Below are 26,528 nucleotides of genomic sequence, written 5' to 3' on the forward strand. Positions count from 1 at the left end.
CACACTCTGCGTGTGCACTTTAACACCTAAAGAGAGCACTACAGGCAGCGCTTTCTCTGCGGTGCTCTTGCTAACAAGGAGCTACTCTCCAGCCTCAGGTAATCAAAGCTGAAAAAGTAAGTGGCATTGAAGAGGGCCTAGTTAAACAAGGAAGCAATGGAGACCAAACAATTCTCCTAACCCTGTACATCAGAGGCACTTGTAAAAGAATGGAACATCAGGATCTGATGAGATGGGAGACCCCTTTATCCACATGGGTTCAGAAATCCCTAAAGCTGATGAAAGGTGAATATTTAGTGAGAGGTCTCAGTTCAGGAAGTCACATGCTGAATTTCAGCAGATACAGAGTACCCTCAGTGTCAGCCTCTCAGGCTCATTCACTTAAGCATGGTTTTGTGCTACAGCAGTAGCTCAGGGCTCCTTAGGGCACCTGCTACTTCAAGTGAGGAACTTCTGTGCAAAATGCACCTTCCTATGAAACAGTGACCTTCTAGTGAATGGAAAATCACAACAGAAATTTCTCAGACTATCTTCCAGGAAAAAAAAAAAAACCAAAAGGGGGCCTGAATGTATTTTATTGTCTTTAAAATGCTCTAAGACAGCCCCAGGCTAGTGCTAGTAGAACATTCTATCTAGCACATGCAGATCTTGGAATTTGATACTCAAGTTTGATTAGAAGAAAAAGATTCCACTCCCTTACACCAAAGAAATTACATCTAGAGGCTATAAGTTATATTATCCTAAAGAATCATTACATTTAGATTGCACTGATCATTGCTAAACAGAAAGCAAGTCTCAGGAATTAAGTCACACTTCTCAGAGACTTGCTACATTTAAAAATTTGAACCCATGCAAGGAATTAGCTGAAAGGGCCATACATTAGATCTTCAAATAGAACATTAAAAACCCAACTAAATTTTAAAAGTATTACCATTGTGTCAATTACAGGACAGGCAAAAGAAATCTGATCAGTGCTAGAGAAAGGGGGTACAGGGCGACAGGAAAGCCACTTTACATTTTTGTTTCAAAGGGAAACAAAAGGAGAGGGAGGAAATCTTCAGTAGCAGCACTGAGCTTCTCCTTACTTCAATACTTGTAAATTTATATTATTGCTTTTGTCAGCAATTGATTTTATTCCCAGTCACATTCTGGAGGCTCCCCAGTAGCAAGTTGACAATATGAACCTAAAGTATCTCCTTGCAGTGATTCTCTGACAGGGTCCAAGGGTGTCAGTGAGCTGTCTTCCTTATAACATCACACTAAAATACTGTCAGTTTAAAAAAGGGTGGGGCTGGGGGCAGGTAGGCAACACATGGTTCCAACACCCCAGCAGAGTAATTAAACTGAGGAGACCCATTCATAAGAAATAGCTCTCAAGGATTATTAAAACTTGAGATGCAGTACAGTTCAGTCTGAAGCTTGGCAGGAGTAAGGAACAGCCCCTGGCATTTGTACTCATTCCAAAGCAAAGCCACTTTCTCTAAGGGAAAGTATTCCCTTAGGCACCCCACTTTTAGGGAGTGTACCAACTTCCACAAGTGCTATTCGGAGCCAAACATATGCAAAGAAAAGAACCTGCTTCAAGTTTGTGATAGATGCTCTGCATCCTGCAGTAATCAGTAAGTTAACTGCAAATATTGAATTAGGAGCTTTCCCACCAAGTTTTAACATTATTCCTACAGCAAGAAAGGTTTGGGATAGAAAATAGTGTTTCTATGTCTAAGTTCCACTATTACTCCTTGACAGGACAGGGAAGAAAAAATATAGCAAAAGGTTCCTGGGCCAAGACAAGCACATGGAAAGATCATTCAGCAATTGGCATCACAAGCAAAACAGACTCATCAGTTCACTACACATTGTCTCTTCATTATCACTTTCTAATGATTTCCTTCAGAAAATTCATCTTTACACTTTAAATATGAAGTCATTTTCTACCAAAATGATCAGCATACTCAGAGTCACAGAGTAAGTTGGAAGGGACTCTCAAGAATTAAAGTCCAGCTCATGGCCAGGCTTAGCACCATCCCCAAGAGTCACACCATGTGCCCTTTTCTTGCTTACTCTTTCTGCTATCAAGACAAGAACAGTTACTGAAAAGCTTACACTACAATTTAGAACAATACATCTCAGGTTCATCTGCTTACTCTGTTAAACACATCTGCTTAGTCCAACTGTTTAAAAAGACAGGGGGAAAAAAGTAATACTGTTTCCATTACTATTTCTATAACAGACTGTGCTCTTCCTCCACAATTACTTTTGCAGGATATCAGCAATCTAAGGTTCTATAAAAAGGCTTCTTTCATTACTCTGATTTTTGGGTACAGCATACCCATGTCCTGAAAATACACATTTCCTGAGCATGACTAGACCTGCCAACAAACATTTTCTCATCCAAGCATAAAGACGTTGTCTAGGTTCACTTAGGATACAAACATTCATATATTAGACAGAGATGTTTTAACACTTTATTACTACCACAGCTTTAAGAACATGAAAGATTTTAGAACAGAAAAGTGCTGATACAGGAGTGTCATCCATTCTACTGCCAAGAGGTTTCCATTAGCATTCTGGCTCAGAAACTAAATGGAATTATGTATATACTCTTCCTTCAATCTAAATTAGAAAATCCATTTCCACCCAGACAAATACCAACTTCTGCATGGCTGTTTTCACTGTGTGTCTGGGGAGACTCTGGGCACAGCCTTCTACAGCAACTTCCATGGCACCACCTTCCCTATTAACAAAGGCACAAATGAATACTGGAAGTTAAACCACCAAAACAAAACACATTCAGAATCACAGAATGAACTCAGTTGGAAAAGACCTTTAAGATCATCTAGTTTAACCTATGACCTAACCTAGCACCTCAACATCAAGTAAACCACAGCACTGAGTGCCATGTTCAGTCTTTTTTTAAACACATCCAGGGACAGTGACTCTACTACCTCCCTGGGCACACAGTTCCATTGCCCAATCACTCTTTTAGTATAGAATTTTTAACCTAAACTTCCCTTGGTGCAGCTTAAGGCTGTGTCCTCTTGTTCTGTCAGTTGCTGCCTGGAGAAAGAGAGTGAATCCCATCTGACTACAGCCACTCTTCAGGCAGTTGCTGCGAGTGATAAGGTCACCCCGAGTCTCCTTTTTTCCAGGCTAATTTCTCATTCTCTCTAGATTTTTCTCATTATTTTAAATATTTTAAAATTCTTAAGTCATTAAATAAGTTCTGCAGAAATCTCAAGGTTTTTTCTCATGTCTGATGACAGAGTGAATTGATGAATAGAGATGGCAAAGTCAAATATAAATTCTCATTTCTCACTGCAGAGGCTTCCTTTTCCTTATGAACAGCTTTGTCCTTTAAGGCTGAATATACAAGAGAAGCATTCTAACTAATTCAGAACAAATATTTTTTATTATGAAGCCAATTCCTATTGTCTGAATGACAGCTAGAAATTACCCTTCAGGAACAATGGCTTCTGCTACCTTTCTGCGTGACAGGTTGGTTCTAAGCAAATTGACTCAAAAAAAACGACTGGCTCATAAAAGGGATTATTTTAAAAAGATTTTAAAACTGAGTTCATAAGCTCCTTCACCCAAACGTTGTTTTCAGTGGCATTTCTTGTCAGGACATCACAATTTCTGGGAGCTGGAGGCTTGTCTAGCCTTGCCTCAAGTCACGGTAGTTTCACTGCTTTAAGTAAAGCGATTTAATTGTGGGTTTTAATAATTGCTACTTTAATTCAAGGTGTAGAAAGAATGCAGTTCATGGTTCAGGGTGGTCATTTTCTTCTTTCTATCAGATTCCTGGGGCATTTAAGTGCATAAAGAGAAAGGTTTGCTTTTGAAGAACTGATGCTGTATTTAACAGACACAGACTGATGCTACATAGAAATATATATACAACTCACAAATGAAATAAAAACTTTCCTAAGGAAGAAAGACAAGCCTTCACTGCTAACATGGTGAATTAGAAAAAATCAACTATAACTGTGGAATTAATGGTTGCCTAAGCTTGACAGCTTAATGTAGTTAATAACTAATGCTTGCTAGACTTCCACACAGAATGTAGGAGTTGGAGTGGACAGGAACCAGATAGAAATGAAACTAACTATTCTAAACATACTGTAGATTTTTGATATGTACAGAACACTGGAGAAATACAGGTTAATCCAGTATAAATAATCACTCCTTACTTCCTCTAACTACTTTTAAGTAGTCCAAGGATTCCAAGTCACAAGTTCTGCATCACGTTGCTTATACCATAATACAAATTGAGTTAGTACTTCCTACAAATTAAGACTCATCAGTCATATCTTTCTAGATTAAGACAGAAAAGTAGAAAACTCTGACTGTAAGAAAAGCATGAAGGAGTTGGTAACAGGAAAATAAGGCTGCCAGTGTACAGCACTGCAGGCAAGCAAAAAGTCACAGCAGCCATTGATAACTGATTATTCCAGACATACAGCTAATGACTTGAAACAGCATTCATAACTCATCACTATTACAAGGGCTCAGTACAATTTCTCTCAGTACAATTGTTGTAGTTCACTTCACTTTAGCATTACCATTGCCAGATAAAGCCAAAATTTTATACTTAGCATAATAAAGTTCTATGGGTTTGTCCAGCCCAGTAACCATACAAAAAGAGGCAAACTGAAAAATAAGCTAGAAAGGAACATGTGCACAGTTCTGTTTCATTTTCTATATAAAAGCACAAAGATATTGTGACTTCTGTCACTTGCAGCAGTAGTTCCTAAAACGAGCAGTGTTGAACAATCTCTATGAAGCTTCATCTTTCCAATTAATGGCTCTGAATCTCTGAAATGAAGCCATTCCACTGCAGCTGTGGATACTTGCCATGGCTCTCAGGTGAGACTGTGCAGCAAATAGCATCAAATGGACCTGCCAAACCTCTATTTCTTCCACCAGAGCCAATGAGGTGATCTCATCTATCAGAACTACATCTCCAAATACAACAGCAGGACAGACAACTACTGCAGTAGAGAAAGAGATGTCAGGAGATGAAAGTCTTGATTTCATACCATGAACCACATCAACAGCAAGCAAGGATTTCCTCTGTGCTCAGTGCTCCTCCTGGAGAAGGGGTGTCTGCCACATCCACAGACCTCAGCAGCAACCAAAGGTTGTGTAAGTCTGGTTCCTAAAAACATCTAAATTCTCTAGGAAGCAGCAGAGCATACATATCTTTCTCTAAATTAATGGTGTGATTTAAAATTAAGATTCACCTTGCTTACAACTAAAGCCAGTCCTAGAATAAACACACTTTCCAACATGTTTAATGCACTTCAGCAGAAAATCCTGACAGATACAGACACTGGCAAAAAGACTTACTAACCTGTGTTAGTATTCACTTCAGGGAAGTGAATAAACCTTGGCTTATGTTGAGGAAAGAGAGGGAAAAGCAGGATTTCAGCAGAGCTGCAGCAGCAAAGCTTATCTAGTATGCACTGGCATCATGTTAGACTAGAGCAGGACAGCTCTGCAGGTCTAGCTATACCTCAATAAAATGAATCCTACTGTAGATAATAAACTAAACCAGCAGTGTGTTGCACACATATGCCTTTTACACTGCTAGGAGAGAGAAGAGATTGAAATTCAACTCTGACATTTTAATTCTCTGTAGAGATTAGGTAAAAGAAACAAAGTACAGATGAGAGACTAAACTATTTCCCTTGCCCTCGAAAGGGAGGGGACAAAGAAATCCAACAGAGCTGCAATAACCAAGAGCCTTCAAGTGAGCTGAAATCCATAGCTTTAAAGCCCCTTCCTTTCCAACTCCTAACACAGTCCTCAAGTAAAAAAAAATCCCAAACCAAAACCCCTAAACATTATCTATATTGCCACTACAATTTGTCTTCTGTTCCATTATAACAGAATAATACACATACAAACACACACTTCATAAGACACCTCCACAAAAGTGGAAGACAAAATTAAAATTCCGAATGCTGTATGCTGACACCTTAAGAGATGATTTTTTAACTAGTAGAAACTAAATTTTAAAAACCCCCATTTAATCTGATACCTTGCAATCTGCAATTTAACTTAATGAATTATAATTAACTTTTAATTACTCGTTATGAAAACTGTTTTAACAAAAAGTATATCTAGGAGCACAACTGCACTTCCATGTAATTTTAGACTTTTAGGATATTTCAGGCTGGAAAGAGCCTTGAGGTTATTTAGTCCAGTGTCCTACTCAAACATGTAAAAAGAGAGGCAGAATTTCATAACCAGGAATCACACACTATCAGTCTTTTTGAAGCAGACTAAAGAGATGTCTACTAATGCATTAGTTTCAGCATCATGGCTTCTGGAAGAAGGGAGAGTAAAGGATTAACAGGCTTAAGCTACAATGTAAAACTTGTAATACAGCTTTGCAATTATCTAATTGCCCTTCATTCATCTCTCTTAATTTTAAGATCACATCCTGCAGTCTTTGCTTCTTGCACTGCCTCACAACAAGTTGTCCAAGAAAGACTTAAGCACTGCAAGACTCAGTCAATTGCAAAGCAATATTTTAAAAATAAGCAACAGATTTATTTGTATAACTGGGACCCTTTTCATCTCAGCTATGTTTATTCTGATGACAATTCCACATTACATTGAAGCTTCTCCTCCCCACACTTAGCCATGACATACCCAGGATGCTCAGCACATTGCCTTTTTTTCAGACACTGCACTATATCAATGATATTTAATGAGGTTTAATTGCATTGCAAACCTTTTAGAGAAAGTAGAGAACACCGCTTAGTGATCCTTAAAACTGCATCAGCACTCTATATTTTGAACAAGTTTTATTTCAGGCACTCTTGACAATAGATGCTTTACAGCACTAAAAAGTCTGCAGTCAACACCAGACACTGCCAAACACTGCATTGAGCAGGAACTTTAAAGCATCCCAGTGGTTTTTAATGTTACTGAGTCCACAGGGCCTTATGCAACAGACAAGCAAGAAGTGTCCTAACTCCAAACAATTGTGTCTGGTACTATCAGCACTGCCAGAGGCTGCTGTCCCTTCAGTGCATGTGTGCAATGCCATTCCTAGAACATACACCTGAGCATTGCCTGCCCACCTTGCTCTGGGGTGATCAGGAGGGTTGGCACAGCTGATACAAAGGGAAAATGAAGCTTTTTAATCTCAGTGAATGCAAGGTAAAAATGCACAATGCATCTTCACTGCATGTCCAAAACACATTCCTCCCTGTACTTTGCTCCAGACTGAAAATATGCACATTAGATTTGCTGGGATGCCCTTCATCATTTCAGTAGTTTTGTAATACAGAAAAGTTTGCACATGTTCTAGTAAACCCAACAACAGCTAATTGCATTACAGTAAGCATCACTGCTTATTCACAGTAGAAAAAAATCACTACATAAATTTACATTTGCTATTAAATAAATTAACTAATTTATCCTAGGAAAATGTCCCTTTGTACTTTAAGAAAGATAACTAATAATTGGTTCCAGTGCATAGACTATTCATTCATGACCAGGAAAATGAAAGCCTAGGAAGTTCCACTGAACTATCACTCTATTTCCATCATGTGGAAAAACTGCAAAAAATACATAATGATTTTGTAAAAGATTCTGTTATGGTCTAAATTGTTCTTACATTCTGCTTCATTCAGGATTCCTTGGATTTGTTAGCATTTTAGTACATGCTGGAAGAAAAGCTGAGATATAACTTTTATTATATATCTTCAACTAAAAGCCATGAAAATTCAAAATCAGAACATGTGACAAATGATAAGTTGCAAGCAGGAGGCCTTGAGCCTTGATGTTATGAAACCCATCTTGTGCATGACTAATCAAGACACATCTACAGAATTTCAGGATTAAATACCTTCTGAATCCTAAGAGCCAGCTTCCACTACTTTCTGCTTTTACAGACCTAGCTTTTGTAACTAGAAAGAGCCACTGCCAGTTATGAAATGGAAAATAATAACAACCACCACCACTACCATGATGAAAGAGTTAGAACAAACAGGAAACACAGATGACTGTCAAATTAACCATATTGATCATGTACATTGTAATTGCTGACATGGTACCATGTATTTGTACCTATGATAACTTCTGAAAGGAAAAAAAGAACTCTCAACTAAACTTAGAGAACTTTCACAAATAATACATGACTTTCTTAAACACAAATTATATCCATCTTGCCAGCCTGTCTTATTATACTTGAACAACTCTTTTCAACTCTACACTTTCAGTCAAATTGGAATTATAATGGAAGGCAAAGGAAAAAGACATTGGAGACACTAATCAATTTTTACTAACTTTTGGGTGGACAAAGTCTATTAACACTTTAAAAATCTAGGCCTTAGCTATGAGGGAAATTGTTCCAATATAAGCCAATAGTCAGCCACTAACTTCTAGTGAGTTTCATAGACAGCATAACTGACAAATCTAGTCTATGTCCTTTAATTAAACAGATTTCCCAGGCACAGCTTGCAATTCTATAACATAGTGCAAGTGTAAACCTGCCAGGAGAAGAAAAAAAATCTGCTTATAAAAGATTGGCTTATATACATGCATGTAGATTTATATTAAAACTAACAAGGCAGTTAAGCAATAATTGAAATTGTCCATTGGAATAAGCCCACATACCCCCTGCTAAAAGCGCACATAAGCACTTTAAAAAAATATTCTAACTTCATTAATTGATGAAACGATCTTCCATTTCATTCATTCTCCACTCAAAAGTAAAATAATTTTCAAACTCCCAGTTACTTTTACCCTGTTCATCAGTAGTTACACACTTCACTCTACATCGACAATGAGTCTGCACAAGAGTGCATAGCATGATCCATATGCTGCTCCCCAAGTGTAGACCATGGGCTGTGAAAACTCAGCAATGAAATCTGAACAATGAAATCCATCCCCCCTATTCAGTATGAAACATTACATTGGATTTTTTTAATAAGTCACAGGGATTTCTCTGTGATGGGCAGAGAACTCTTAAGTATCTTCTGTCATTTGGTAACTGATCACATAGCAATACACACTATCACAACGATCTGGAGCAAAGAGGATTTTTTAATTGGAAATGTGAATTAGGATAATGTTGAATAACAATTTCAAGTACTATTTCAATAATGGTATCAAAATTACTTGAAGTCAAAAGTAGAATAAATTGCTGATACCCATTAACAAGGATCAGCAATATTTAGTGTTATCATAGGAAATTAAAAAAACATCAGAAAACCAAAGTACTGAGAAACCATTAGAAAAAACCATATTACAAAAGACCAGTGGGATTTATGTAGTTTGGAACAGAGGCATCTCTCTCTTCCCCCCACCCCCACTTAGCCCTTGGGTCTTCAGTAAATCTTATCTCACTGCAAATCCTAAAAGAGAGGCTGCAGCACAAGGGAGTGTTAAGAACCAGAAATTCTACCACTGGTTTTGCTCCCTTCTTCATTTCTCCCATGGTAGGGGACTTCTTACAGGGTCACCACAGACCCCCGTTTCCACACCCCCCAGATTCCCAGTAACTGCACACACAGAACTCTGCTTGGATGCAGAAAGAAAATGGCCAAATTTACGCACACAAACCTCCCTATCTTCAACCCCTAAAACAGTGAAGCCCTGTAGGTGGGAGTGCCTGGGTCTGTCTTCGGGGTGGGGGCTGTGGCAGGCTGGGCTGAGGCCTTGCTGAGCACAGCAGCAGGAGCAGTGCCACAGACAATGTGGAGCCGAGCAGCTCCGTATCAGTGAGCACTGCTGGCACACCAGGATCACTTACACTTGGGTTCCCACCTGGGCACAGCAAGGAGGGGTGGAAGAGGAAGGAAGTATATTATGGCTGGTTTTTGTAGACCTTTCATCTGCCCTCTGAAAAAGGAAAGTTTCACTGTAAAGGAATGCACTTCAAAGGAGAGCTCAAGACAAATAAGATTTTGTCAGCACTAACTACAGAATTGAAGGGGGGAGTAGCAGAATTATACTCTGCACCTATTACCATAATGTATTATGACTTTTCAACTAGAAAGGAGTCCTAAACAACAGAAATCTGGCTTTTTCTTTCCACTTTCCAAGTAAACTTAAAAAAAAAGTTAAGAAATATACATGGATCATCAAATCTGAAATTGACGCAGGTTAAAGTGGGAGCCTCTTTAGATCATTTCACCACATGTTAGCAGCTAAAGGTCCTAATCAAATAGCCTGAAACCTGAAGCCAGCGATCACCTCTCCCACCCCTCAGTCCCGAGGCCCTGCCACGGCAGGGAAGCCGGCACAGCATCCCTTTTCCAAGCACAGAGACCCAAAGGCTCCTCCAGGCCGCCTCTGTACCACACCGCACACATTGCCACCTCCGCTAGCACTTCCACTTGAGTTTTAAGAAAGCAGAAATACAACCCTCGAGAAAAGCAAGTCCCGGTGTGAGGCACAGTGCTCCGACAGACCATGCCCACATGGCTCCATCTCCGTGCCACATCCAAGTGTTACTCACGGCTGCAGGTGATGGCTCAGGGGCAAGAGCTCAGACACCGCTCCACAGAGTTCTTTGGAGGGGAAAAGGCAAGGGGGGAAAAATCTTTCCTCCTTTGTCCTGGAGGAACAGCGGGTTCAGAGCCCACACTAAGTTCACCCGGGCTTCCCCCGCCTCGCACTCCCTCACTCCCCGGAGCCACCGGCGAACCCAGAAGTGCGGACGGCCCACGGGTAGCGGTCGGGTCCGACGGGGCAGCACCGCGGGGCTCTGCCCGGCAAGAGCGGCCCGGGAGCCCCAACACCCGCGGGCAGCCGGAGAGACCCTCCCGCGGCCCAGCCTCGCCGTCCCCCACCCGGAGCCACCGAGCTCCTGTCAGAGCGATGCCACCTTCAGCCACCCCAGCCCCAAAGGAGCTCCAACGCTCCCCCCAGGGCTCCGCACCGCGGCCGCGCCCGGCAGGGACCGCGGCTCCTAAGGAGAACAAGGAGGGCGCCCCGCACTCACCGCCGCCGCCGCCTCCTGCGGCCCCCAGCACCCCAGCAGCAGCACCACCAAGCAGCCAGCGGCCAGGCTGCAGCCCCGCCGCCGCGGCTCCATCCCGCCCGCTCAGGAGCTCTGGGGCCGGCCCTGAGGCGCGGGCATAGCCCGGCGGGGCAGCGCGGCTCCTGCAGGCGGCTCGCACCGGCCGCCCCGACGCCAGCGCCCGCCCCTCTGCCGCACTCGCCCGCTTCTCCTGGCTCAAGTCCTCCCGGGACTACAGTATTCCTCCGCTCCAGGGGCGGGCGGTGTGGGGCACACTGCTACCGCCCCTCTCCGAGGGGGCCACAATCCTCCCACCCTTCCCTCGGGCGCCGCGGTTTTGTCGGCTCGAAGAGCGGGCGCCGCCTCTCCCCGCCCTGCACTTCCACCGGGCGGGCAGCTGGACCCCGGACTATTTTCTGCAGCGGAAGTTGCAGGGGTGGGTGGGTGAAGGGGTGTTGTTGCCAGTCCCGGGTCGCCCCTCTGGAGGGGCGGGCGGCGGGCGCGGGGCTCGCCCGGCTCAGTCTCGGCCCATCCGGCCCCGCTCAGGTGCGACGCCTTGGCGGGGACCGCGCAAACTTCCTGCCTGGGCACACTGTGAGCGCCTGCAGGGGCTGCGCTCTTCGGGAAGCGAGCAGTGACCGAGCCGAGCGGGCACTGCCGGCGCTCGGCGCCCCCGGTGCTCCGCCGTGTGGGGAAGGAGCCCGCGAAGCGGCCGCACCGTGCCCTGCCCGCCCCGAGTGACGGCGGGGCCTCCTCTTCCTCCGGCGGGTACCTGGCCGCGCCGTGCCGGTCCCCGCGGGCTGCCCGGGCCATGGGGCGCACAGGGTGAGTGCCAGCCGCGGCCGCCCCTCCCCGCCTCGCCCCTGGCCCGCCGTGACCGTATCCCTTTGCCTCCCGCAGGGCGCTGCTGCTGCTGCTCCTCTGGCTGGGCGCGGAGCTGGCGAGTGCGGTAAGTGTGTGCAGGTCCCGGCCGCAGCGGTGCTCGCTGCAGGTGAACGTGCGTGGTCGAACCTGTCGGGGTTTGGGCATCCTTCAGCCGGAAAAAAGACGTATCCCCACTGCCCTCTGAAAGATGCGCGGGTTTTTTTTTAAATTGCCGTCTACCTTTACTCCAGAGTTCCTTTTTGCCTTTCGCCTGCTTTACTTTGACTAGCCTCTGAAAAGTGCACTGGGTGGAAGAGCGTCCGTATGCGGTGTAACAGCTTTTAGTGCCTGATAGCGTGATCAGTGTCTCTCTTTGAAACTGACTGCCTTGAGTTCTTTTTTAGCATCTTCTCAAACCTTGCTGTGAAAGCTGACCCTCTGGGTCCTTATTCACAAGGGATCCAATCCAGAACACGTCATAACTAAGTGAAGGAGATGTGAGAAATTAAAGGATTAAGCTTTTAAGTGTTGTATCAACGTTCATGACTATGGATTAGTAAATGTCTTTTAAATTCTAAGTGGGTATACAGAAACAATGACTTTATGAGCTATCTGACAACTTTATGACGTAAACATGGATTTTCTCTTGCTGTTGCTAATTAATGTTTAAACAGAGTAGTAGGGGACTACAGATTGTTTTAATGTTCATCATTTTCTTTTTTGGTGTTGCAGTAGATTTTCAGCAACTGGAATCCACAATTGTTAGCCCCCTTAACTAGAGAATAAATCTGTAGCCTAAATTAAGTGTCCAACTGATGAACAGTCAGCAGTTCAAAAACACCTCTTTGTTACATTGTAGTGTAAATTAAGATTGGACAATAATGTTTGTGGTGTGGATTTTACAGTGCAAATACAATATTGAATGAATGTTAGTATAGTATGTTTTAAGCATGTTTATTTTGATTCAATTTCAGACAGATTTCTAACAAAACCACTTGAAACATGGGTTCTTGACTTGGTAGCCAATGTTTTTCTACTGCTTTTGCTACTCTTGATTAAAATTTTAGGGATCTATAACTTTTCTGTGCAACTGAGAAGAAATCTTTTGAAAAGGTTTAATAGCAGAGGGTTTGTACTTTTTATAAATAGGAAAGGCTTGATTATGTTTTGTATTTTTCATAATCAATTGCAGTAGTAGAATTTCATCATCCTGATCAGGTGGTAGTTACAAACTCTAATCTTCTCAAAGATTAAAAGATTAGAGAGTTTTATTCAACAAAACCAAGAACTGTTCTACCAGAAGTTCTTACTGCAGTGGAATCTAGGTAAAAATGACTTTTATAAAGCAAGTACTTTAAAGGAAAATGTTGAAATTATTTTGAGACAAATGTGCCACATTTTGCAATCATTGAGATAAATTTATGTGATATGGCAGTGAAATTATTGCTGATTGATGCAGATGTAGCTAACAATTCAGTTGTTTGCTCCAATTTTGCTCCATACCTGTTGGAAAACATCTCTTAAGCAGTCAGATTCCTGTTAATTTTTTAACATCTTTCACTGCCCATAAAGGGACTCTTGTCAATTAAGTCAATCACAATAATTAAAATTAATATCTACATGATAATTCTAAGTCTCCTTGATAGCTTTCTTCAGGATTAGAAAATGATGAAAATCTTAGTTGCTGTGTAATCAGTCTAAATATATGAAGAAGAATCAGAAATAGCTCCATAAAATACCTAGTACTTTATATGTCTAACCAGATAATGGATTTAATGATTTCTATTAAAATACTGTCAAGCATGGCCAGCAGGAAAGAGTAAAACTATGTTTTTGTCAAATTCAGATACAGCAGGTTAATAACTGACTTTCTGGTCTTACTGACTTAAAAACACATCCAAACACCTTCCAGCATGAAGTAAGCTGTCAAGAAAAAGTACTGATGATTGAACTTTCACTAAACAGAGCTTTTTTAGGAAAACTAGGATCTCTGAAACACTTCTTAATGGATCTCTGGTGTATAATTTGAAGTGCTGGAGCACAGTGAAGTATAATGTCAATAAAATGAGGTTGAAACTTTAGGTTAAGGAGTAACAACTTCTAGAAGACCATTCACAGAGACTGCCAACTTGGTGCTGGACATCATGTAATTTATAACTTTGTCCTTTTTTTTTTTTCTTTTAAACAATCTCATTTCAATAACTTATCTGTTGTAAAAGAAACTTCACTAAAATGTTGTTCTAAGTTCTTGAGCACTCTTTAGAAATGGTACTGTGGACATGACCAGTGGCTGGCATCAGGCCAGCATCTCGTATCAAAGCTGGCTTTGATTCAGAGGTCTCAGTTATGAGGTGTGATCATCTCCCTTTCTGTAAGAATAAGAATTTTAATGTGTATCTGAATTAATATCTTAGTTAATAATTCTTTTTATTGGATAGAAATGATAATTATTTTGAATGGCAGTACAAAATTAGTCTTGTAACACGATTTCTGTTTTCTTGAAGCAAATGTTGGAAACATGGATGACTGGATGTTACACATGGGGTTACTTGGCAGAGAGATTGTTACCCTGGAGACCAGTTGCTGGGAGTGACATAAGAGTTCCCCCTAATAGTTTTCACCCTGGAGTCCCTCCAGAAGCTCTGCTTCATTCATGGTTTCAGTCTTTTAGTAGCAATAATTTTCATTAATAATGAACCAGGAGCATCAGTGCAGGATACTGTGCAAACACACAACAACAACATAGTGCTGTCCTCAAGATGTTCATTGCACTAAGACAACTGACAAAAGCTTGTCCAAAGGTAGGGGAGATAACACAAAATATTGGAGCAGTGCAAGAGAGGCAGGGATTTGCCTTGGCTAATTACAGTCCTCCCCTGAGGCTGTTGCAGGCTTCAGTGCAAAGCAGAGTTTTTAGGAGAGGGACTTTTAAAAGCATAATTGGAGTTTTGCTGATGTTTCTGGGATGTCATAAATGTGAGGTGGAGCATGTGGTGAAAATGGTCACTAAACTGACAGACAGCCTCTTGTAATGAAATTTGAGATTCGTGTCCCTTCACAAAGCTCTCAGCTGAGCTGCAGTCCTGTGCAGCCAGTCTGTGCCCCCTTGAGAGCATCCCTGGCATACAGGTGGCATGGTAACTCCTCATTTATTCACTTTCTGATGCTGAGGTAGTTGAGCACACCTAGTTTTGATGTAAAGAAGTACTTACAGTACTTACTGTAAGGACTTATTGTCAGACATGTTCTGTTGGAACAACTGAGCTTTCAGGTGGAGTTCAGTAGGGTTTCTTCTGTGAGTGGACTTCATGTACTGTTGCAACTCTTTCAAATCTGGGTGGAGTTTTTTGTTGTTTTGTGCTCTTTTTTGTTTGGTTTTGTTTCTTTCTTTTTGGTTTTTTAGCTAATAAATGTGCAGATTAACTAGAGCCACTTCCTTTTCCTAGCACTTGGTATCTTTTTCAGCAGAACATCTTCAGTTCCAAGTAAGGCAAACAAAAACTGTGTGTAAAACCAGTTCTGGGAAGGCTGCTCTATTTTGAGTAACTGAAGCTCTGCTAGTTTATGACAAGCTAGCCTAAGTGATCTTATTTATCTATGTCTTAATATATCCCAGGTTTTCTGTGTGTTTTCTATTGTTTTTATATCTATGATACCAATGGTTCATAGTGTCTTTTCCTTTAGTATGTACTGGACCAGCTTAATTGAGCTCAACTCCTTGTTTTCAATGGCCAAAAATAAATTTTGTTCCAGAGCCTCTGACAGAGCAGAAAAATTATCTCTTTAATTATGGATATTTAAAACCAGAGTTGCAGCTCTAACTGTAACACTTCCCAATTCAGTTTCTGCAAATATGATGTTATCCATTGAAAGGTTTTTATAAAGTTTTGACCTTTCCTTAGCCATTTTAATCAGTACTTATAAGTATGCAACCCTTCTGTAACTTGACTTTTACAGCTGTATTTTTATGTAGCCATAAACTTTATTGGGAAAAAAACTAGTATCTACAGTAAAGTAGACACTAGTAAAGTTACTTTTATAAGGAAGGAGTCTTCAGAAATCAAATAATAATATAAAACTCAGGATTTGTTTACCGGACAAGGCGGCCTCTAACCTGTAAGAATGCATGGCTGTGCGGGCACTTGTTTGTGAAGATTCAGTACTGCATTGAGAATGGTCCTTCTGCAAAGGTCAAGTTTGAATAACAATAGGTCTATGGTAAAATTATAAGAATTCTACTCTAGTTCTGTAGCAAAATGAGGACAATTAATAAGAAAAGAAACGGATTGTTGATGAAAGGGCTGATTTTCTAGCTCTTGCTAAGACATTGCATTTTAGGGGAAATTTTCATTTAAAGCTGGATATACTTTTCCATTTGAACAAATAATTGCTTATTTGCTGAATATTTCCTATATGCTGAAGACAGTTGAGCAAGTGGGATTTTATTTGGCATTTGGATGTTGTGTCAGGTTACAGCAGCTATGAAATGAAGTAATGCATGTGATTGCATTCTGAAGAGCTTTTGTGATATCATTATCCTTTTAAAGCTGTGGCTTCTTTTTGTATAGCTGTGAGAGGCACTGTATGACCTGAAGAAGCATTTATTTTCCATTTTATTTCCTCTTGTGGACAATCATTGGCATCAGCCACTGTGTTCCCTTGACTTAAGAACTGCTGTTGTTATGCTGGTGTCCCTAAAGGAGGTGGAGCTCTCATGCTGGGGCTTCTCCCCTCTTTGTCCATCTTTGCTATAGAGAATCTCTTTATGAGTAGGGTTTGGTAATGCCTGCATCTCAGCTTAAATGTTATAATGATGACTAAGAAATAAAAATAAAAATTTTTTAAAGCTTTCGTTGATAGATTATTTTCAAGCTCTCTAAAATTCAAGTCTCAAAATAAGGACTATTATTGTGGAAAAAAATAGAATAAAATCTCAGTTGTTAGTTGTGAGAGGGATTGCTCTAGCAAGGTCAGTCTGTGTTTCAAAAGGGATTAGGAGGAGGCTGAATTGCTTGTTAGAGGGTACCTGCAAAATGCAGTCTTGATAGTGACTGCAGTGTTGGCTATTACTGGAGTAGGATCAGTGGGAAAAGAGATCAGGCACTGACATTAGAAACTTAATTTTTTTAGGTGGTTGGAGCTTTGTTTTCGTTTTTTTTTTGTTCTTTTTTTCCTAGATACCCATATAACCCAGAGAGGCTCTCACTCTCCTGGAAAAGCTATAAACCCTGACTGAGCTTTAAATGCTTATTTCCATTTACATGTGTGAACAGAAAGAGCATTTAAAGTGGAATCATGCAGTTCTTGTTACCTGTACCCTGCAAAAAAGGAAATTTAGAGGTATAGGCAATAAATCTGAAAATACATGGGAAAAGCAAATAATTTGTTCCTGTGCTTTTTGCACAGGCTTCCTGCAGTTCAGCCTGCCTTGACTCTTTCCATATGATTTCCCCTTCCCTGATGGTGTGATTGATATGGAAGTTGTGTTGCTGCAGTTTCCAAGAGTTTAGTTTAACTACTTTACAAAGTCGTTGACAATAATCTACTAATTATAATCAAATTCATATTTTCAGAATGGTTTCCTCTTCCCTCAGGTCTGAAGAAGCACAAAGAGGAAACATAAATACCAAGTCAAAGGAATGGTTCCATTGATCTGCTTCATCTTTGACTTTGCCACATTTTTTAGCAGTTCTTGCTGGCCAGAGGTGACTTTGCTGGCCTTTTAATGCTGCTCACACCCAAATGGATACAAAGCTGTAGATGTCCCTCTGGTCTGTGCTTCCCTTGTTGTTTCTGCAGAATTTTGATTAGCTTTGGTTGTGTCAACCTCTTGGGGCCACTGAGCCAGCACCATCCAGTTTGCATAGTCTCTGCTCACTTGGTTACCTTAACACTGAGAGAATCAACTCTGTGAACCAAATTGGTCTGATTTGCTTCAGCCCACTGTAGCTACTGTATTCTGAATTTGCCTCATTCACTCACTGCTCTATTTTCTCCTCTTTGGCTGGAATCTGCTGTACTTCATAGAGCCTCCAGCCCTTGCCTCAACGTGCTCATGAGCTGCTCTGCCTTTCTGTGTCTCCTTTGTGCTTTAATAGCCAGGGAGGCTGCCAGGATCGCTGCTGTTAATCCTGCAGTGCTTTCTCTGGTGCCTCACTCCCAGCAGCGTGAGGACGTGTCAGTGCCTGTTACCCAGGAATCTCAGTTGCACAAATCTCTTTGAGAGGTTTGCACCTAATGTTCCTTGCTTTCCCTGTTAGTGGAGGAGCAAACAATTCCATGCTTGGCACAAGCGTCTGGCAAGACCCCTGTGAGATGGCACAGGTCAGCTGGGTGTTATAGCTGGACTCCTTGGCAGCTAGCTAGAAAAGGCAATACATAGAAGTAAGATATGAAACTAACATTTAATTTTCCTCATTTTTGCATATTTGTCATTTTTCTATTTCCATTGAAGAAGAAAGGTTGGAAACAAGGTAGCAACAGCAAAATAAACTATTTTCTTAGCATGTTTTTTGGCTGGTAGATAAAACCTGCAGCTTTCTAGAGATGAGGATGAGGTGTTTGTACAAAGCTGAAAGCCAACTGCATCAGTTAATTTCTAGCACTGTTTGGAGGGGTTGGTTTTGACCTAAAAATCAGAGGAGAGGAAAATGAAAGTGAAGTTAAGCAGAAACAGACTTATGAATGCTCCTCTGCTTCTTCAAATCTCCACAAATTAAATGTCACCAACTCTTTTTTGCTAGCAGCATCACTTTAAAGCTCTGAATAGCGACAAGTCAGTGCTTTTCTTTTCCCAACTTTTAAAAATTGCTGCATGTCCTTTACCTGCTCACATCTTAGAGTGTTTTCAAATCAATTTCTTACATTCCTTATCCATTTGTTTGAATCTTTGGAGTTATTAATTTTTTAATAAGGTCATGCCCTCACAAGTAGTAAGGTATCTTTCTGTGGACATGAAATAAGCAGGACCATTTTAAAGTTGTAATAGTTCTCCTTATGTAACTTGCTGTGAAATATTGTGCAGATACCACTTGCTCTGTAAAATATCTATTTAAAAAACTTTCTTTAAAAGCAACTTGGAATTATTACTACTACTGTAGTAGAAACACATCAAAACAATAGGAAGGTGAATCATTGTATTGTACTTGGATGATTAAAGCTATCCACAAAGCAGGGTGTAACTCAACTGGAAGAACATAGCCTGCAGGAACAAAAAGCAAGCTTGGAAAATTAAGAATTTATAGTACTCTTCAGACTTTTCCATAAAAGGAGCCTGTAGGCTTTCAGCGTCAGCCTTGTGAAGTTTCAGACTATTATCCAAGTGTGTGTGAAGGGTTGAAAAGTTGGAACGTTATCTGTGTAATCAGTGTATCTCTGTAAACGGCCTCTCCATGAAGTGCAGCACATATGAAGTGGGGATTTGGCTGGAAGGTGAGCTTGGCAGGTCCTGGGTTGCACTGCACAGTGTTTAGAGCATTTTGCATAGAAAATGCTGAGCCTTTATTACCAGAAATGATAGAAGTGTGCTGAGTCTTGGTCTCGTGGGATGACTGAGGTGATTTCTACTCAGCCCTGGGTGCCAGAAGTAAGGTGCTTTGTTCTGGGGTGATTTGGAAATGTGTATGTTTTTTGCTCTGCTAGGGAAATAGGTGTGACACAAATACATTACTTGCTATTTAGCAAAAGTTTTCTGTCTGTTTTCATCAGAAACACGGTTTTTAACAGCTGTCTCTTCTTGTAAACTTTGTGATCATTTTTACAAAGGAAGGGTAGTGCATTTTTAACGTAATAAAGTAGTTTTGGCTTAAGCTAAAACAGGCTATGAAATCTTTTTCTACATACGGTGCTTGGCTTTTTGCTGTGACTTGAAAAGATGTATGATGTAAGAAAAATGTGGAGAAAATATGCTAATATGGTGATGAAAAGAAGAAGCTTTCAAATCACTCCTTTAACAAATGTGTTCTTGTCACCAAAGTAAATGTCAGATCTTCAGCCCACTTTTACCACAAATAGTACAGAGAATTGCCTTGAATACCACAGAGGTTTTAAAGTTAAATGAGTTGGTGACCATAAACAGAATAGTTAATGGTCTCTTCAGTGTAGTGATTATATGGTTTGCTCTGTGGTACTTTTAACAACCTTAATCTCTGTGAATGTATAATCTTGTTAGGATTAAACCAGAATCTGCCTAGATAATTAGAGTGAGCTCCAGCCTGTGGTTTGACCTGTATCTCTTAGTGGAGCAATTTCCATGTGAATGTGTTGGCCCTGGGGCGTGTGGAGTGCTGGGAAGCTTCAGCAGTCTCAGGAGCTCCCATCCCTCCCGTGTTCCGTGGAAAATCACACGGGAGGTTTTGCAGTCTGCCCTTCTGGGACTGTACCAACCCGGGACTGGGGCAGAACACCATCTCATGCAGCACAGCAGGTTTTGGCAAACGTGTTTGCAGACCCTCCACTGTGCAGAGTTGCAGGATGGGTTGAATCCTGAAATGAGCATTCCTGTTGAAGTTACAGTAACATTCGATATGTTTCAACCTTACTCTAGGGTTCATTTATTAAATTAATTTCACAGTTTCCTTATGCAATGCAAAGAACCAAATTGCAGGTTTTGCTTTGATGAGATTGCTGTGTTGTCTTTCACCCCTGGGCGATTTTCAGGTGTCCTTGCACGGGGCCAGGCTGAGTACTGGTGTTACTGTCCTGGATGTGTGAAGAAGGCTTTGCCTCGAGTCATGCATCGAGTTTTGCTTCTTTGAACTGTTGCACCGAGTGCTTTGTATGCCCTAAGGCTCCTCTCTAAGTGAGGGACTTGTGCCATCCGCCTTTGGAAACCTTGAAAGCTTGAACCTCTAACCAATGAGGCACAAAACAGTAAAAAGTTAATTATGGCTACTTAAAGACTCACCATTCAATTGCACTTTCTTCTATGGGCAAGGTGAGACTGTGAAGTTTCCAAAGAATCTGCCTGATTTTTATCTTTCAGATTAGTGCTATCCAGCCAAGTTCTTCAAGTCTTTCAGAGAGGAGGGGCAAGGTTTAAAATCCAGCTAGTGAGTCTTAATTACAGTCTGTCAGTGGTATAGTAGGATTAATTAATATCTATATGGGATCTCCAGTGCTGCTATAACTTTTCAGCTCTATTAAAGGATGCTTTATGAATCACAAACCAAAGTGTTTACCAAGTATTTTGGATAGAAGTAAATAAAGGCTATGAAAAGCCAACTTGAAGGGGTTTTTTGGTTGTTCAGTTGAAGTTTTTATTTTTTACTAAGTTACTGTCCACATTTGGAGTGATTGTTTTACAGTTTTCTCTGCAGAGAGGACTGTCAGCCCAGACATCTTTGTGCAGTGATATTGGCTACAGATTTTATTTGGATTATATGATAACGTTGAACTTACCAGAGATAAATTTTCCTCAAGTGGTACTGTGTTTTCTATATATAATAATAATTATTCTTTGTGAATAACCAGACAAAATACTTCAAGCATCTGTTTCATCAAGATGTGTTCTTTTAATTTCCATTAAAGAAATTCCATTGAGAAAGTTCCTTCCCTCCCCTTCATTCTGGTGTTATGAACTCATTCAGAGGAGGGCAGAGGGGTACCAGGTTTCAGGCCTAAATTCCTTCGCCAGAGGAATGTGCAGTGAGGCACAGGTACAGACTAGCTCCACGACATACTTGTTTAGAGGGGCCTTTCTGCAGCCCAGCAGCTCACAGATCTCAGATTTACAGCACTTCCTTATCTGCTTTTGTTTTAAAAAGTGAAAAGCAGGATTAGTCTTTGCGAAGAATGTTGTTCTTTAATTTTTCAGAAGGTGGATAATTTTCTAGATAGGCAGTAGACGTGCTTTGTATGACCCTTAAAGGCTGTGGATGTGGTTGAGAGAAAGGTGAAGTCGATTGCAAAGCACTTACCCTGCTGTCAGTTGCACTCTGGCTGCTGTGTTCAGTTGAGGTCACTGAGAATTTTGTCTGCAGCTTACTTAGTGTGTCACTGGGGGCCTCACCTTCTTTTGGAATTTTATTTAGTGTCTGGCATGAGTAATGCTGATTTTCCTTCTATATCAAATGTCAGTGGCATCTTCAACCTGCCTATTTAGATGTTACCTCACACTGTATCAAAGCAGCACCAGTGTCAACTTGTATCTCCAAAAAGTTGCACAGAAGTGCTGAACTGCTTCCATTAAATTCATCATAAAACTACTATGGGAAAGGAATTCAAATTCTGTTTGGAACCAGATTATCTCTGTAAGATGAAACCACCACAATTCATTCAATTGCTTGACAGAGTTGTGAAATTTACTGTGCTTGCTCAGTTTATGACCACTGCAGCCTCTGCTCTTGATAAGCCTGAAATCTCTTAATTCCTGTGTGATGGTATCACGAAGCTGTAGCAGGATATTGACTTCTATCAGATATTTTATGATTAGGGCAGGAAGCTAGCATTTTGTAGATAAACCATGAGGACTTAAAGAAGACTGTGGATAAAGAATCCTAGATTATATTATCAATATAGCTTGATGAATGGCTTTGTGTAACTTTCTTAAATTCCCCATACTATGTTTCTAGCTATCTGTAAAATAATCATACTGCTCCAGTGGTTTGTGTGCCTGTTTATCAAAAATTGCATGTATTTCTTCTTTTTTTGAAGTCATTGTGCTGGGGGGAGCTGCTCCCAGAGGGGAGGGTATTCCTCAAGGCAGGTAACTGTTGGAAACACTCAAACAAATTTAGTGGGGAGTTGAATGAGCACTTATTTGTGTTTTCCTCAAGTTCCTAAGGTGATTCAAGTGTTTTTCTTTCTTGAGTTTCATAACTAATCTACTAACTTTTCTAATATGTATTAATAGAGAATTATGATAATAATATAGAAAATATATATTTTGTAAAAACTGATCTGAATGCAGGTTTGAATTTCAGTTTTAATTTCACAAAACTGTAAACTTTACCTAAATCTTGTTCTTTTCTCTACATGTATTCCACTCAGGTGCCATGAGGCTGGCTAGAAATTAGTATTACTTAAAAAACTAGACTGTGCCAAGCAAATAACATCTGTGTAAAGAAGCAGAACAAAGTTAGTGTTACTTTATTTTGTTAAAATTATAAAGGCATAATGTAAATAAAACCATGAAGTAATACAGTGTTTTGCACAGGGATACAGGTGATGCCACATTTTTTCCTTGAAGCATTACAACAGGGTTGGGTTTAACAGCACCAAGGATTTAGTGTCTTAACTCTACTAGCTTTAGAAAGCTCTTGTTTTAACAGTAACACATGCTATTTTTAAATATATAAAATAAAACATCAGTTCCTATCCCTAAAGCTTATTTGAGGAAACCAGGAGAAAACAAAATTCTCTTTCAAGTATCAGGGTTTCTTCCACAGCTTTTAGGTCAGGTGCTTGCCTGTAGGGACCTGTCATGTAACATCTGGATGTTTGACTTAAGCACTGGTGAGGAAATCAGAAGAGGAAATCAGGAGATGGTTTACCTGAGACTGGATTATCTCAGACCTGTCAGCTGTGTGGTTTGCTGCATCTTTGTAGGAAGTAATTGGCACCTGGACTGTTTGATTAGGATATCTGACAAGCTGGATGGAGATCTGTTTAGAAAGGTCAGAGTTGGACAGCAGGAAAGAAAAATATAAATAATATTTTCTGGCTTGCAGGATCTGCTGTTTTGGTTATATCATATTTGATGCACACTGGGCACCAGTTAAGTGTTCAGAACAAAGTTCAGTTTTTAACAGACAGTAATTGCTTGAGCCTTTTCTAAATAATGTTTTTAATTGCTGTGTGTTTGGATGAGCTGGAGTGGGAGGAGAAAAGCTGTTAAATGGAGTGAGAAACTCCAGCAGAGAAGCCTGCCAGGTGTCAGGAATCTTGTTTGCTGTTGGCATTTCCTAGCAGAGGCTGTGCCTGGCCTGGAGTGGGTGCACGTGTGTGGAGGGAGGATGGAGGGCAGGGGGATGCCTCTGCTGTGGCCTTCTGGCAGTTCTGTGTGCGATTTGGTGCAAACAGAGAATGTTTCTGTAGCTGGGTTAAATACCAATAAGTTGGACAACTTATATCTAACCAAATAAATTGGGTAAATCTTAATTCATTCTTTATTTCCCATTTGTGCCACTCTGCAAGCCTGTGTGCTTTAAAAGTAATCAAATAAAGTATTTTCTTTCTTTCAGTTACTCTTTCCATGCTGTTTTTATCAAAGGTCTTAGCTGAAATTAATTCAGTGAAGAAACTAATTTGAAAACTTTCCCAGGTCATACATTTGGCTGAAACTTGATATTAATTAATTTAGTCTTCTTTGCAAAGTACCTGTGGTATATAAGCTGCCATTGTTAGGACACCTTGGCAAAATCTGAAATTATATATTTTGTTTTGAGCTCACTGCTCGTAGATAAATGAACACTCATGTAACCTTTTGTTTGGTTTTCTATAGAATTTAATTTACAAACTTTGCTGGAAAATAACCTTTTGCCCTTATTAATGTATTCCGGCCCACAAAGGAGCCTGCGGGGTGTCAGGGTGTACAATGTGCAGCCCCTGCTCTGCAGTGGGAAGTTGCTGTTTGTCTCTCATGGGGGGAGGTTAGGAACTTCATGTTTGGATCAGTTCACAGCTGAATTTTTAGCTCAGATATTATTTCTCCCACGGCAAGTGTAGGCCTTGTGCCTGTCACAGCAGGTTTGTCTGTGAGATGAATGTTGTGGGAGTATAGATAGCTGTGAATTGTTTTTCTTGTGGTTAGAGGAAGGAAATCTAGCACTTATCAGAAGTCCAGAGCATGCAATCTTATTCAGATTTTACTTTTCAAAAATACCCTTTAGATGGTACTTGTATCAGCTTTGTTAAAAATCTGAGATTTGAGTATCTCCATGGAATACTTTTTTCTCTGGAACTCCCAACTTTGTGAAGCTGTGAACTTTCTTGCACGTTTATCTTGGTTTGTAATGCTCCCACCTGTGAACTCAGGTCACCACATCTGACCCTAGTGTGCTCCCATACATGAAAAATCAGAGTTGAAATACAATCCTACTTCAAAAGATTTGCAACCTGCCAGATATGTGTGAAACCTAAAGAAATCCTGGGAAAATATTGCTCAGCAAGGGGCAGTCTCATCACACCAACTGTAGAATTGTGCTGCTGCTGTTTAAGAAACTGTGTACACACAGCTTCCTCTGCTATTCTAGTTAAGGATGGCAGCTTCTCTGTCTCTAAAAACCTGGAGAATACCTGAGCTCCATGTTGTTCAGCGTATAGAAGTGGAGTTTCAAGACTGATTTTAATTTAAAATCACTTACTGCAGGAGGAAGGTGTTGGTAATCATCTGGCTGTGAGAAGTCTTGGAAACAATTGTTGTTGCTCCCAAAACTGTTCTTTCTCAGTCTTGTGGCAGGATGGTGAGCTCAGAGCACAGCTGTGCTTTATGCTGCTGCTGTGTAAATAGGGACCATAAAAAGGAACCTTTCTGCAACAGGATTTTATTGTTAAACTGATTGTTGATGTGATAGCTCAGATCATAAATCTTTTGAGTCAATGATCCAAAAGAATCATTCTCTTCTTTTCCTTGCAACAACAGAAACATTAGTCTTCTTGAAAACATCAAATTATTTCATTTACTGAGGGAAAATCTGCCCCAGCCAGAAAAGACATCTCATTTTTCACTCTGAGAACATTGCACACTCCTCTTATAAATAGAGAAATTAATCAGGGTTGTAATCTTTGGGTCAGACTAACATTAGAGTATCCAAAGTTATTATACTTGATTCAAGTCAAAATCCGTGTGGGTGTATGTTTATATACAGCTATTACTTAGTTTTGACCTCCTGGGAATCTCAAAGAACAGTAACGGCAGGTGGAAAGAGTTTTTGGGGTGAATTTGACATCATATCCAGATTAGTAATTCAGTACCTCTCACTGACACTTTTGATCTCTAGAGGAAGCTTAAAGGAGAAGAGGATATTTAGCCAATCTAGTTTTGGAGCTAATTTTTCCATTTAACTGAGGCATGACTTGGAGCATAACCATTAATAACCTGAGTCCTTTTATGACCAAAGGAGGATGGGAAGAGAGGGAATTCTGTGAGCACCAAGGACTGACTGACCTGAGGAATGTCAGTGCTCACCTCTGACACAAAGATTGTTTTTCATAGTGTGCACACTTGTAAACTGGCATGTGGGTGTACATGAGAGATCTGCAGGAGGATGGGACACAGCACAGCTGGGCACCTATTCTTTCCTTGCAGTGATACTCCAGCAACTCTAAAGGATTTCATCCATCTAAACTATTTCTGTAGGTCCCAGTGCAGGGTGGGCAGTCTGTCCATATTCCATCACTCTGGAAAATGGGGCTTCAGGGTAGTTATGTTGGTAACAAAACCTAATATAGCCATTATCAGGCAACAGATAAAATTGATGAAACAAGTGTTTTGCCATTGTGGAATGCAGTGTATTCCTGTAGTATTAGTGGTTTGTTTTGCAGCATACCAATAAACATTGCACAGTACCTTTGGGGTGCTAGAAGAATATATGGTTTTCTCTGAAACAGTGAGGAATTTTTTAGGAAGGCTGAATAAATTTATTTGTCTTGGAATATGACCAGGATTCAATGTCTAATAACTCCAATATCTCTAGCTTCCTAATGGTCACCAGATGCTAGGACCTCTGGCTTTTATCTC

The 26,528-nt window shown here is 40.7% G+C and overlaps 2 protein-coding genes across 2 annotated transcripts in view; one reads left to right on the plus strand and one right to left on the minus strand.

Moving 5' to 3' along the window:
- Positions 1-11,322, minus strand: part of COL4A5 (collagen type IV alpha 5 chain) — a 78,656-nt gene extending 67,334 nt beyond the window's left edge. Inside the window, exon 1 of the mRNA XM_074551534.1 lies at positions 10,967-11,322. Within this exon, the coding sequence (XP_074407635.1) occupies positions 10,967-11,059 (93 nt within the window). The 5' untranslated portion in view covers positions 11,060-11,322. The remainder of the gene's footprint in view (positions 1-10,966) is intronic.
- Positions 11,323-11,427: 105 nt separating this feature from the next.
- Positions 11,428-26,528, plus strand: part of COL4A6 (collagen type IV alpha 6 chain) — a 108,368-nt gene continuing 93,267 nt past the window's right edge. Inside the window, exons 1-2 of the mRNA XM_074551533.1 lie at positions 11,428-11,809; positions 11,885-11,933. Coding sequence (XP_074407634.1) covers positions 11,796-11,809; positions 11,885-11,933 — 63 coding nt within the window. The 5' untranslated portion in view covers positions 11,428-11,795. The remainder of the gene's footprint in view (positions 11,810-11,884; positions 11,934-26,528) is intronic.

The sequence above is a fragment of the Zonotrichia albicollis genome, chromosome 14 (assembly GCF_047830755.1).
Source record: "Zonotrichia albicollis isolate bZonAlb1 chromosome 14, bZonAlb1.hap1, whole genome shotgun sequence".
Taxonomy (NCBI): Eukaryota; Metazoa; Chordata; class Aves; order Passeriformes; family Passerellidae; genus Zonotrichia; species Zonotrichia albicollis.